Here is a 15150-nt window from a genome sequence, read left to right as displayed (position 1 = left end):
ACACACTGAGAGGAGCCTGTTTTAAATGCATCTAGTTCTATGGAAACCTGACCTCACCTCCCTGTGTGTTCATGTGATTTTAAAACGTGTTTATGTAAACCACCCAGGATTTCTACATTAACTGATTTTGTATACAGCTGGAATTAAAGACAGCTGCAGAAATTTCTGCAACAAAACTATCTGGATAATACATCAAAACCAAAGAAAAATCAACTGAACAACAGTCTTGAAAATGCTTTATTGAACTGTGTGTCTTATTGTAATGTGCAGAAGATGTGTTTGTTTGAAAAGACTACAGCTTGAAAAATTTTTTTAAATCCTCAACAATCAATAAAAAAGTCCCTACTAGGGGTAACTCTCAGGATAACCAGAAGCCTCATGTGAAGTTTTCCTTGAAACATTTTCTGTTGCAGAGACTAAAAGAGAACAAAGCTAGTACTGCTCTATGTGGAAGCAATCAGGATTTGAGGATTAAAAAAAAAAAAAAGAGAATGGAGCTTAAACTTCAGTCTACAGGGTTGCTTCTTTTACTGCTGTTATTTTGGATTAGCACACACATCACAGTTCCGCTGAGAACACCATCTGGTGTTCAAGTCTGTAAATTTACGCTAGAACACTACCAATGCTGCAGAGATGGAAGGATACAGAGAAAAAGAGAGGGCTGAGGTGAGAGAGATCTGGAAAGACACCATTATGATTAAAAAGCCTAGGTTAAATTTTCATCAGAAGCTGTGGCCACTTCTGTTTTATAACCAACTTTACATTCAAAAAACCCATGAAAAAAATGAAAGAAAACCCAAACCAAACATAATCCTTCTGTCCTTGTCTCCGGGAGATTATGAACTTCTATGCACAAGAACACTATACTCTTTCCCAAACCACTAGGGTTTACAGTGTAGGCATGTAGGTGGCATGATTCAACTAACAGGCTTTTTCAACTTTTTTATACCAGCAAAAATAACCAAAAGAAACCATAAATAATAGGTGTTAAAGTTGCATTAAGAATTCAATTGAAATTTACTGACAATCCGGGAATCCAAATCCTCATGCTCTCCTGATACTGATAGGTCTCTGCAAACTATGAAGCAAATACATAAATAACTCAAAAATATGATTGAGGCTGTGAAAGGCTCTTTAAACTAAGACAACATGATTCAGGTTAACTTATTTTTTTTTTAAACACAGTGAATATATGAATTGTCTACACCTGAATAAAACATATTTAACAATGAAAAAAATTTAACAACCACAAAAAGGAGAAACTTTAAACAAAAGTGAACATCATTTGATTTTAGGGCACACAAAAACCCCTTGCAGTAGCTTCCGGCAGTGGCCTTACTGTTGTGTCTCCTACAGATGCACAAAATGAAGTTCTATTCCACATGGAGGTGATAGCTAACAGAGCACCACAGTGGTCACATGCAGCAAAATGCCACACCCTGGTCACTACAATCTATCTCACTGCAGAGTTTCCATCCTGTGTGGAAACAGTACATAAGGATGTCATTCTGTCACATATTATTCAAAACCTACTTTGTGGCAACAAACTGCTAAGTCAGTACTAACCTTTTTGTCACGTAACCTTTGAATAATGGGAGGTTTTGGGGTTTATAGTTTTACTCCTTGTATTTAAGTTTTTAAATGACAAGGTCACTAAAACTCATGCACGCTGCAAAAAACGTCATGCAGTAGTTAAGGTAAACCATCCAAGCAGTTTTTATTCATTAATATTCATAAATACACACAGCAGCTTCATTAGAGATTTTTCATTTTTTTCCTCTTCAGTTTGAATGTGGAGTATTAGGAGAGCCTTTTGTCAAGGTACAGGACACAGAGCTTTCTGCTCTGCACTGCAACCTACATTTACCTGCTAGAAGTAAAAATTAGTTAAGTGGAAATGATTATCATATATATCTTTTCTCTCTTTCCTTTGAATGTACACAATGTAACAAGAGTGACAGACCTGAAATTACAATCACCAAAACAAACCCAAGATAGCTGTTGTCCACTTTCATTGGCAAATACAGCACAGAGGACATTGTCTGCAAAGTGGGATGTCATCAAAGAGGAGGTGGAGGAGGCTCGTTTCCTTTATTACTCTCTTTTAAATTTAGGTTTTCTAAAGCAACATCTAGAGGCATAATATCTACACAGCCCATAGCACCAAAATCTGCAATCTCCCCCCGCTCATCCTCATCTGAGGAGGAACTTTCTTCCCGCATCAAAGTGGACAGTAGAAGCTCCTGAACAAACAGGCTGCAGTCTGCCCGTTCGCTTTCCATTGACTGACGCTCTGCTTCTGACATCTTTGGATCATTCAACCTGCACAGCAGCAAGGGAAGAGAAGACAGGCAGTTGGTAAAGGCCCATTTCACAGATGACACTACTGACAGGCACCAAAAGACACTCAAAAAACATTCCTACAGCACAGTCCTGCCTGCTCTTCGACACGTACAGCCCTGGCCACCAGCGATACCTCAGCACAACAGGCAGGCACTCAACAAATCACTCTTCCCCTATTGCTACGTCATCATTCAAAGTGGAGCTTAAAGCTAGAGGAAAACAAACAGCTATTTGTGAGGTTTCCTGCTATTCAGGAGTCTTCCAGGGATGACTGTTGTGATTTCCTAGACACTCATTACATGGCTGTTCTGCTACTAGGTCGACTTCTAAATTAACATATGCCACAAAATACATTACTGCATGTGCAAAGCCTAGGATTCCCAAAGCACCATACAGTGTTCATTCCACCACTTTTCTTACCACATGCCCTAATAGGCATGGAAATTGCTCACTCCAACTCTGAAAGTCACAGTCTCTGATACTTGCAGGTATTTTGATAAAGTTTCTCAAATAATAATGAGTTTCTGATTGAAACATGTCACATGGGATTATTTTGCACTTAAGATAAAAATCAGCTTTACTCAAATCCAGGTTTCTTGACACAGGAGCTGTTAAAATGCCCACACTCTTCCACAATACCAAACAAACAAAAGCATGTATGAGGTTGTGTGTCAGGGAGATGTGGAAAAATTTTTATTTCAGTTCAACAGCCAAACTTCCAAAAGAACTGGAATGACATAGCAGGTGACTCCTTTTTAAAATAACCCTGATATCTAGGTATAATTTCAGAATCAGATAATTATTCTGTTAATTAATGGCATCCTTTATTTGCTTCGTTATCCAGTCTCCAAAATAACCAATATTTAAATCCCTATTCAACATTCAGCTTTTACTAAAGATTAATTTCCTATTGAACAATACTGTCTTATGACTCTCTCCCTCTCCATTACGGCTCCAGTCTATATGCTTGTGTCACTGGAAATGCATTTGTTTTTCTGAAAGTAGTAGGGGAAACAAACACAATTTAGTTAGGAAATATTCCTTTTGTTCCTCTTGAAATTGAGATGTCGCAACTAATCTTTAGCCATTGCTTCGAAGTAGACACCAGGTTTGAAAAGATGTTACAAATGTAAACAAACGCGCAGTGTGTTGGCTACAGACTTGATGAAGGAATCTCACAGAAGACTGCTGTCTGGTGTCATAAGTAATTTATTCAGTCAAAAATAAAAAAACTTGCCTCCTTTTCAAGGTTTGCAGAAATCCATATTCAAATCTAACCCTTTAAACATGTTCCAAGGTTTGTCAAAAAAAGTACACCGGACTTGTGAGACTGCCTCTGCCTTTTGCAAAACAATAGACCACCACAGGATATTTCAGCAGCCACCTCTTAGAGATGGCTTTCCAAAACACAGAATAATTCCCTTTGGGCCACCTATAAACTGCTACTCTTGGATATTAAAATACTGTTTTTACTTTCATGCTAGTAAAGTGGACAAAGCAAGTTTTACATATTATACATTGTGACCATTGTTGACATCTCCTGTGAATATATTCTGTGTGATTAACTAGCCTGTTAATTCTGGAATATATTTGATCAGATGCTGCTTTACTAGGGTATGTGTCTAAATCCCAAACACTTAAGTATAACTGAGCTCTATTTATCTCTGTCAGAACCACAGCAAACAGAAATGCTAAAAGTAAACACACAGAACGAGTTACCTTGCAAGAAGAAACTGGGAATTCTGGATAGTCTGCTGACTGTTTTCTGTGTTGGATGTGTTGGCTGTTGTTGTAGATTGTGACATAGTGGTGTTGACACTGATTGTGTTGGTGCGCCTCGTTGCATTGCGTGCAGTCTCCAGTTGTTGTCTTGCTGCCTGTGCATGCTGTCGTTCCAACTGCAGTTGCATCTGCAGCTGCTGTAACTGAGAAGCAGAAGGGCCAGAGGAGTTGAGCTGTCCTCCTGCAGTGCGCCTCACGCCAGATAGCTGAGATAAAAGCTCTGCCAGAGAAGAGAAAGTTTCTGTGATGAAAGAGCTTAAATGAGCATTACACAATGGAATGAATATGCCCTGAATTCCAGTGAATTATTTTTTTCAATCAATAAAACCAAAGAACAAACGATGAAGGGCTCATGAAGCTCTTGAAAAAAGTCCTATCACTCAGTGTCTCAAACGGTAAGGAAGATTAAGACTCACTTATGCAGACTTATTCCAAATAAGAAGTCAAAGTTTAATGCCTTCAAAAAAACGAGAGCGCCAATCTAAAGGGAATGCATGGCAAACGATGTCCTCTGCAGCAATTTTCTGAAACTTCAAGTCAAAGCAACAACTAAGAAACTACTTCATTTTGGCTTTGGTTGGTGATTTTATTTTCCTCTCAATGAGTGTTCCATCAAAACACAGGCTTCACCTTCTCAGTATCCCAGAAGGAATCTGTGCTGCAGCAAAGAGAGAAGTACAGTACCATTGCTTCAAATATTTAATAAAAAAAAAATTTAGAAAACATATTTAAGTATTGACTCACATCAGCACTGAAGTAGCCAAGCACTTTTGCTCTATGAATTTTTATTTCTGCCAAAAGTAGAGAAATTCTAGCAATTAAAAAATCTTGTCCCTACATCAGGGGATAGAATGCTTATCCCAAGTTTTATCCACAAAGAATTTTTAAAAAATAAATATTAGCAGCAATATACTGTTCAGTGCATTACTGCAGAATCTCTTATACATCCTGTGTACATCACCTGCTTGCTGTGCTTGATATAAGGGCAGAAGGTAGAAAATGATATTGTTCCTGCCCCCCTGATCTAGTCACAAAGTTACTACACAAGTCATGATAATTTTCCTTACACTGCATTAACACAGTACAGTCCTTCTAAATAAGTCTTTATTTGAGGGAATAGAGCAAGATATGGTTGTTTTCTACATCAGGAACTCAGGATGGTCAAGTCATTTTTACCAGCACTGTTAGCAATACCGAAACTTTTAATACCACTGTAATTACTAGAAAATGCCACAGCGACAAACAAACAAACAAAGGAAAAAAAAATAAGTAACTGATGCTATAAACATAACCTATTTTAAACAGAAAAATGATGGTTGTCTTTCCTGTTTATTATTCCAGAAAAAGGGAAGACACATCAAACTTCTAGACAAGATTTATTCTCACTATATTCTCACTGTAAGTTAAAGCATAGATTTAAGCTTAGGATATAGCAAACCAATATTTTGGAAATGGATACAAGCTTGAGACGGAACCTTGGTATAAAGGACACCCAGCTCGGTATGCAACTGAACTCCATATTAAAAGGCATAGCTTCCACCAAAAAAAGAAAAGGTCTAGAAGAATGCAATTTTATCTCACATTTAATGCTGCTAAGTGGGAAGGTCTTGTGTGCCTGAAAACAAACCTTAGCAACCACTCCACATTTAATGGAGCTGAACTAGCCGTTCTTGGAAGAAAAATATGAGTTCTTGCACTGGAGGCTTCACAAACATTCCCCATCGTTGAACAAACTCTAATCCTTTTCAGACCCTCCTGTGACCTCACTTACATTACTTTCTTGTCCTGATGGGATACTTCTTCCTAGCTCCTTTAATGAGTTAAATCAGGTCACAGCGGGCCAGCAGAGCACCAGCACCAGTAGAAAGACAGCCAAGGGGACCATGATTAAGGACAGTAGTGGAGCCACAGCTCCTGTTTCAGTGGCAATGCCTCATTGAGCTGGCTGCCTGGCCATCTCCCTCTGGAGAAGTCAGTACACAATAGCAGGAAGCTTCATTTAGAGCATTATGACTTCTTGGCATCTGAAGCAAAAGTAGATTATGGAAGAAGCTCTTGAGCTTTCCCTGACACTTAGGCTGCTATAGTCAAAGACCACAACATAAAAATGTTTAGATTTCTGCTTAGGGAAAGTTGGGTTTGTTTTCAGATGTCTTCATTCTCTATTTTTTCTTTCCTGTAAAAAAGATATTTTCATATCAAAGCTAAACATACACAAACAATTTATTCCTGGGAATCCTGAAGACACATCTTTATTTTCTGGTGTTGACAATGAGACACTTGCCCTTCAAAGTTCTTCTAAACTTTACCAAAATAAACTGCAAATACATTTTGTAATAATTTACAAGTACACCTTAAAAAAAAAAAACAAAAACAAACCAATGTGATATTATCAAATACCCCCATGATATTATCAAATCTGACATTCAAATAGCAGCAGTGTGAATGCAAACTGAACATATTTTAAAGGTGTATTAATACTCAAATTCAGCAAATTTCATTCAGATACTCTCCTCCATAAACACCTTTATCCACATAGCAAATTAAAATGAGATGTACTAAAGTACGTAGTGGCAACTGGACACAGCCACTTGTGAACATATGTAACACCTGTGCATAGATCAGGTTTGGGAATAAGCCTTACACTGTCTAGAATGAAAATCACAAGCTACAGGCACTGGTTTCAGGTTCAGCAACTCCATGCACAGGCCCTATGACAACCCAGCTGAGCACTCTGCTCACCTGCAAGCAGTCCTCAATTACACTTGCACTGTGGAGCAGAAAGCAGGGCAACTACTGTCATCTTTAATTTTACTTTTTCTGTGTAAGGAGGAGACTGGGGTAAAATTTGTGGTTACAGCTCTTACCAGCTATAGGATCCATGGCTTCTCTATTGCTTGGAGAATACGAACTCTGAGAAGAAGAAAGCCCACCAGGGGAACTGGTAGTAAAGTGCATGTTTGATCTACGTGCACGGGGACCTCCTAAACCCCGGCCTGGGTGGAACATCCTACGTACATGCCGAACACCACTGGATTCATCATAACCAAGAAGTTAAGAAAACAGAACTGTTTGACCTTGAGTATTAAATGACAAGGACATTTGATAGGTGAAATACTGAGGTGCATACTGTTCTTCATAAAATAATGATTCAACTTCTGAAGCAAAGCTAAGGTACATTGTAGCAATGGTGCAAGTCAGACTTACTGATCTGAGCTCAAGATAGCCAGTACTGTGAACATCAAACTCCCTGTATTTTCCAGGTTTTTATGATGTTTAAGAAACATCAGGATTAATTCCTTAAGTTTTTTTCAGACCAAAGTTTTCTGCTCAGTAATCTGAAAACTCTGACAACTGCATGTTCAGCCAAGATTACTACAGAGACATAGGGATTTTATTCTCCCTCCCCAATTCCTAAGTATGGCAAATAATTAAAACGGTTATTGCCATCTCTATTAAAGTACATAATAATTACTGTATTCCGTTTGACTTTTATACTTCATGCTTTTATCCAAGAAACTTCATCACTTCAATCCTTAAGATAATTTTAGGTTTCTGGAGTATTCAGCACTTTCATCACACTCTTTTGTTTCATGTTCCCTCTTTTAACCGAAGAAAAACCACTAATTCCAGATATGACAATGATGGTTTTGATTTTCTCATTTTCTATCACTTCTCCATACCATGCTTATATTTCAAGGCATACCTTTCATAAGTTTTCTCATATGAAGTAAGAGACGATCAACAAATTATTTTTGTCAGAAAGTTAACATTCATTCCTTCAAAACAGTCCAGATTAGGCTTCCTTTTATGTTAAAAATCACTAGTATAATTCACTAGTGCAAAATGAAATAGCGTAGGCTTGAATATTTTATTTTACAGTCACCAGACTTTTAGTCTAGAACCTCCTATCTCCCATGTTCTTTATAATAGTATGCTTACCACTCATATGGTATCCATTACTGTATAAGAGTGGTACCCAATGCAGTTTTCATAATACACAGTTAATACACAGTGGTGCAAAACCTCAGGATGTCATGGAGATTAAGAACTAAAGGCTGAAAGAAATTACTAGACATCTCATGACAAGAAAGAACTTCTGGCTATTACAAAAGGATTTTACAGAATGGTTGCCTTTTTCAAACGTATTAGTTATACTACAGTGTAAAACACTTAACACCTAGGGTGTAAGAGGAAAATCTCCTCTGGCACAGAACACATTTTGCCAAGCAGAGTGCCTTGCACCTCTGATTGTCCTGAAACTGGATGCTGGTGGAGATGAGATACTGTATTAGATGGACTACTGCCCTCATGCAGTTTGGCAACCTTTTCATAACTAGATCTGGTAGAAAAGGCCAGTATCTGAGGTTTTTTTCAAGCAGACATGGAACTGTGGAGTAACTTTCCTAACTGCAACTACTGAAGTATTTCCAGACAAATATCTTTCTTAAAATACTAGCTAAGTGTGCACTCAAGTCTTATCAGCTATGCTAGAGTAAGAAAAACATTTGTAAACCTTAACTTGTGACAGATAGTCATGAGAGAACTATTTGTATGATTGATGCTGAAAAGCTATATTTAATAAATTTTCAAATATTTTCCTGCTAAAGTAAGAAACTGCACTTCTGAAGTTGTCCTCAGACTGTAGGAATAAAGAACATCCCTTGAAATGTCTGCACAAGGTTCATAAAAAGAAACACATGTAGCCTTCTGGGACAACTTAAGGAAAAAAAAATAGGAAATCCAGCAACAAAAGCTTACCTAAAACTGTAACAGAAATCTTCACTCTAGAAAACCTACAAGCGAAGAGCCTTCTCTCTTATCTCCTTTTTGTACATGAAGGTTTTTATAGAACACGGACTCTGTGTAGTTTTAACTTCACATAAAGATGTTTAGAACAGCGAGATAACGGTATCAGAGAATAGCTTTCTAACAGCTCCCCAACTTTGACAGGTATTCTCCCCTATGCTGCCAGATCCTGGATGAAAAAGGTCATTTTGCCTTCCGTTTTTCCTAGTTTAGACCTGCCTGTTGCTTCCGCCCTGTCCACAGGGAAAGGTGAAATACAGATAATGACTTTTATCTGACTCTGTACTATTCTTTGCATTATTAGTTACTACTTCACAGACCAAATAAACATCCAAACTTCTTTACACTGATCCAATTATTGTTTAGTAATTAACACGTGTACCTATTCTATCCTGACCTTAAGCCCTGGTTACACTAATAAATGCAATCAAACACAATCATAACTGAAAAAGAGCCATCCCCTTAAATGCCATCTCCATTCTGTTAGCATAATGAAATCCAGTTGCTAGAGCTTCATATTTTTTTTTCCTTTTTAAAAATCTTTAAACAAAAAAGCCACTGTCCAAATAATAATGTAGTGGTTTTGTCTGGTTGTTTAAATGAGACACAGAGTAATACTTTAGAGAGATTACTTATTGTAGGTAGGTTACAAAGCCTGCATGCCATTAAAAAAGAAATCCCAAACCAAAATATATTCCATCAGTTAATCCTAGGGGAAAAATAAAAATAAAATAAAAAATATTCCAAGAACAAGGATTGGAAAAAAAAATAGTTCCAGCTCTTCAGTCATCAAACATAGATAAATCTGTATAACCTGCTGCTAAAGTAACTGAAAGACAAGATTCTATTTCCCAGGAAAACTGAAGTGTTCTCCAAGTTATGTTTAGAAAATGTCAGTAACACTATGAAATTATGTTATTAAAACATAGTGTTAACAGTAGTGTTAAGCAAGCTTAAAAATCACTCATCAAAACCAGCTAAGCTGAAACCATCCTCAGATCACCATCTTCATGTCACAAATACTTACAGCACACTACAGAATCTGGATATATAAAGCATCAGCAAGACTAATGATCAGGCAGGATAAACCACAGTGTAAGCAGAAAAACCTCTCAATGTCAAAGTTCTTTAAATGTTTTTGCTGTTAGAGCAAAATGCACTGTCAAGTATACCTACAGTCTGTTAACAATCTGGTATTCATACTTTTTTAAACTAGCAAATGAAACCTTTTATTTTTGACCTACAGATCTCTTGCAATTTAAGGTCCAGGAAAACCAGGGGTATGATTACAAAATTCAAAATCAGTCATCACAGCTACTAGAAGAAACAGTCTAGCCTCTTCGCCTCAACTTTGAAAGGATATTAAATCTCTAGGAGCTCTGTGTTCCAGTGTAAGATGAGCTGCAAAGTCATCAGTGACATGATTCGGATCCCCTCCAGGTAATGCTGCACATATTGGACAAATCTGAAATGACAAAGCAAGGGGGGAAAAAAAAGAAGACACCTTTATAGATTTTACACAAAATATCACTCACGTAATTGAATCAATCATTGGACATTGATTCTTATGCTTTGAAATCACATTCTAGGTATGCACAAACACCTGGATATAAATATTCAAAACCCACAGAAACTACTGAAGTGCAGACATTAGAAATCTTTTACTTTATAATTTTTAGAACGCTATGAAAACCAGAGCTAGAATTTTCAAATTTGATTTGCAATGTCTTGAAAACTAGTCTTTGTATGCCAATTCTGCCATAGACAGTAGTGTGATTACACGTAATTACTGTTTGCCTGCATGACACTCATCCCAGCAGAGGAATCAGAATGAAACCACATATATTTGCTTATGTATCAAACTGAGACTACCCATCCAGGCAACATGTAACTACAGGCTTGGCAGGGTTCAGCTCCATATCCCTACACAAAAGTATTTGGGGAAAAGGCAGTGACATCTGTCTTTGGTTTATTTTAAACCAAAACACACGTTAACTAAGGAGACAAACAGTGCCATTAAAACTGCCATACTTATTAATTGTTTTTTTGAATAACCCCATAAACAGTTTGAGAAGCATCTTCCATTTTTCTTTACAGTAGTTTTGCAGACTGATTTTTAAGTTTTAGACAAAAACTAGCCATTCCAATTATTCCCCCAAATATTAATAGCTCAAGGTAAGAACACTCTGACAGTTAAATACGACTGCTATGAATTTCTCTCTCTGTTCCTCACAGTCAAATAGTCTTGCCTTTATGGAGAAACTCTGGCTGCATGATAAAGTTGAGATTCCCAGGGCTCTTCATGCAGCATATACTCAAGTTGTTGACAGTAGAGAATAGAAATAGTGTGGCCAGCAGGACTAGGGAAGTGATCATCTACCGGTATTCGGCTCTGGTGAGGCCACACCTCCAATTCTGTGTTCAGTTTTGGGCACCTCACTACAGGAAAGACACTGAGGTGCTAGAGAGGGTTCAGAGGAGGGCAACAAAACTGGTGAGGGGCCTGGAGCACAGGTCTGATGAGAAGCGGTTGAGGGAACTGAGGCTTTTTAGCCTGGAGAAAAGGAGGCTGAGGGGAGACCTTATCACTGTCTTCGACTACCTGAAAGGAGGTGGGCACTGGTCTCTTCTCCCAAGCAGCAAGTGACAGAAGAAATGGCCTCAAGTTGTGCCAGAGGAGGTTTAGATTGGATATTAGGAAAAAACTTCTTCAGGGAAGAGGTTGTCAGGTGCTGGACAAAGCTGCTCAGGGAAGTGGCGGAGTCAGTCACCCCTGGAGGTGTTTAAAAGATGTGTAGATGAGGTTCTCAGGGACATGGTTGAGAGGTGTACTTGAAAGGTTAATGGTGGGACTCGATCTTCCAAGTTCTTTTCCAACATAAACGATTCTATGATCTCAACAGACCATGGGCATTAGGAACACCTATATAATAGCACACGCACCTGTTTTACTCTTGTGGAGGTGAGGATAAGGTGTTGAAATAAGTTTAGTGTGAAATCTCAGCTGCTTTTGACAGCAGCTGCTATTCTTTACTGCCACTTTCATTTCAGTAGTCAGCTCTGAACAGAAAATCAAGCATTTTGAAAGCTTTTTGCTACAATGCCTTCCCCTTTATTGTCAATGTTCAGCATTTCTCTTCAAATAACTCCTCTTTTCAGATTTTTTACCATTACAGAAACCACATAAGCAGACACACTACGGAGTAAAGACATCTTATTACAGGGTAATGTAACAAATACTCAACTATGCCAACATACCATACAGCTACCCTGTAGAGAGACAGGCATAGACATACATGGGACAGATGGTCCTAAAGTCCATAAATTATTTATTAGGTTGGTGCAAAAGTAATTTCAGTTTTGGACTATGAATTTTACATCATTTTAACTATGCTCAAACATAACTTTATTATCAAAATAGGAACCATTACAACCAACACATTTTTTGCCAATAAGAAGTTTGTTTATTCCTGCAGTGTAAAAATCCATGCTCTGGGATTCGACAAAGCCTTGGAAAGTATTTTCTGCATCCTGCTGATTGTGGAGGCATTTTCCCTGCAAAAAGATGTCGAGATGCTTGAAGAACTGGTGGTCAGTAGGCAAGAGGGCAGCTGAATATGGCAGATGAGGCAAAACTTCATAGTTCAACTTTCGAAGCATTGGTTGTGCAATGTGCGGTCAATGTGTGGTGTTGTGGAGAAGAATTTCTGTTGACCAATGCCAGCTGCAGGTGTTGCAGTTTTCAGGGCATCTCATCAATTTGCTGAGCATACTTCTCAGCTGTAATGGTTTCACCAGGATTAGGAAAGCTGTAGTGGATCAGACTGGCAGCAGACCATCAAATAGTTGACTGTGACATTTTTTTGGCACAAGTTTGGCTTTGGGAAGTGCTTTGGAGATTCTTCTCAGTCCAACTACTGAGCCGGTCATCACCAGTTGTCATATAAAATCCACTTTTTGTCACACATCACAATCCAATCAAGAAATGGTCTGTTGTTGTTGCATAGAACACAAGATGACGACACTTTGAAACTACAACTTTTTTATTTTTTTCTCAGCTCATGAGCCACCCACTTAACGAGCTTTTTCACCTTTCCAATTTCCTTCAAATGCCAAGTGACCACTGAATGGCAGAGTTCTTCAGCAACTCCTCATGTACTTGCAAGAGCATCAGTTTTGATGATCGCTCCCAGTTGGTCACTGTCAACTTCCGCTGGCTGGTCACTACACTCCTCATCTTCAAGGCTCTCGTCTCCTTTGTGAAAGTTCTGGAACCACCACTGCACTGTACATTTATCAGCAGTTCCTGGGTCAAATGCACTGTTGATGTTGCGAGTTGTCTCCGCTGCTTTACAACCCATTTTGAACTCAAATAAGAAAACCGCTTGAATTTGCATTTTGTCTAACATCATTTCCATAGTTTAAAATAAATATAAAATAAACAGCAAGTAGTAAGTCAGTAGCAAAAAAAAAAAATAGCGAGAAAAGCGCACTAAAATGAAGTGTAACATAACCACATTTAAGAATGTATTCCAATATCAAACAGTGAATTTCACCAATGCAAAAATCACATTTACTTTTGCACCAACCTAATATAAGCTGCTTAATTCATACCAACAGGAGACATCTTCAAATTCATCTTTTTTTCATTTAACCTACTCTGAGGAAGCAAAATCCCAACGCAAGAAGGACAACACACTTCTGAGAGCAAGAAAGCTATTTCACTAAGAGAACCAAGGCCATATGAACTGCACATATTTACCTGAAGAGACACAGTCCTCAGAAAAACAGTAACTAAGAGAAGTCATAAGCCACAATGAGAAGGACATTTAAGTATTCTAACCTTAATTCTACACACGAACCAAACTTTCAAGAACTCTCTGTCTGGGAAAGTTACTGAAGCACTGTCACCCACAAACAAAAATTCAGTTAAACTCTGCAAAATCACAACAAAGACTGCAACATCACTGATTAAGTGTGACATAACTAAAAACAGCATTGTTACTAGAACATTCATGAATAAATGGTACAGATGAAAGGAAAGCATTGTCCAAAGTTTCTACTGAAGCTATGATCATTTCTACTAAAAAATCATGTTATCCTGAAAGATGTCTGAAAGACGACAGAAAAGTCTTAAATCAGTCACACTCACAGATTAACTGCCAATCTCCAGAAATATGCTTATATCACTACTGCCTCCCTGTTTACAGACAAGATAACCACTTTAAATGGCAGTATTTCTGTCACCTCAACAAGAGACACTGTAATCTTCAAGAATGAAAGAGGAATTATTCAGACTGTCTCAGGCTGTCTATTTCATTACTGCAAGAAAAGCTCTCCTCAGTTTTATCCACAACATATCAACAACCTAGTCTTCACAGTTAAGTTACAAGGAGCCCAGTTACTGCCTTGCTTAATGTGAGAAAGTTGCTGCAGTGCAATGTAATGGTAGAAAAATTATGTCTTTGTTCTGAGATTCAAAAATGACTTTTGATGAAGTTTCCTAAAATTTTTCTATTTACAATGCTAGTGGACTTCTAGTTGAATGCTGCATTTTATTCGGAATAGCTGACTGACCTGAAACCCAACACCAACAGTAACTCATCATACTGACAACCAGACTGTTCTGTACCTGCCTTATAATGTTTTTCATTGCCCTTGGACATTTACTGGTAAAGAAATACTGGTAATTACTGAGGTTTTAGTACTCACCAAAATCACATGACTTATTCTTTTTAGTGCGTAACCTTAAGAGACTTAATTACAAAACTTATGACTACTCCCACAGACACCAGTATAATTTTCCATTAAAGTACTTCGGAATTAAAACAATCACCTTCAAGGAAATATCAGACTCTCCCAGAGTTCATCTCCAGGACCTCAGTGCACTGGGGTCCCTTTCCAAAGTGCGTGTATATTAACACACACAGCATAGGGAATAACCATGATGAGCTAGAAATCTGCATGCTGTTGCACGGCTACAGTCTTCTTCAGATCAAAGACATGCTGGAATGGCTCCCATGACTGAAGCGTTGGATCAGAAGGATGAGCTCTTTAGAAAGGAGAGGAAGCGGATTCTTCAGAAGAGGGAGTCTTGCCCTTTGAGTGAGATCGATGCTGGAGTATGTGAAGAGCTGATGGAGAGCTTACGTGTTGGGATTAATAAAAGGACAGGCAAAGCTGACGTTACAGTGTCTTATAAAAGCAGTCATTACC

At 38.1% G+C, this 15150-nt stretch overlaps 1 protein-coding gene across 3 annotated transcripts in view; it reads right to left on the bottom strand.

Annotated features, from left to right (window-relative positions):
- Nucleotides 1–1611: 1611 nt before the first annotated feature.
- The window catches only part of LOC308051652 (E3 ubiquitin-protein ligase KCMF1), a 57030-nt gene continuing 43491 nt past the window's right edge, over nt 1612–15150 (bottom strand). For 2 of the 3 annotated variants that reach the window (XM_080362215.1, XM_080362216.1), the window contains 4 exons: nt 10298–10399; nt 6993–7167; nt 4063–4345; nt 1612–2322 (listed from right to left, as the gene is read on the bottom strand). In XM_080362215.1, the coding sequence (XP_080218341.1) occupies nt 2061–2322; nt 4063–4345; nt 6993–7167; nt 10298–10399 (822 nt within the window). In that variant the 3' untranslated portion in view covers nt 1612–2060. The remainder of the gene's footprint in view (nt 2323–4062; nt 4346–6992; nt 7168–10297; nt 10400–15150) is intronic. The other variant, XM_080362214.1, reaches the window with a different exon arrangement.

Source organism: Nesoenas mayeri (assembly GCF_963082525.1).
Source record: "Nesoenas mayeri genome assembly, chromosome: Z".
Classification (NCBI taxonomy): domain Eukaryota; kingdom Metazoa; phylum Chordata; class Aves; order Columbiformes; family Columbidae; genus Nesoenas; species Nesoenas mayeri.
This window is presented reverse-complemented; position numbering and strand designations above follow the sequence as displayed.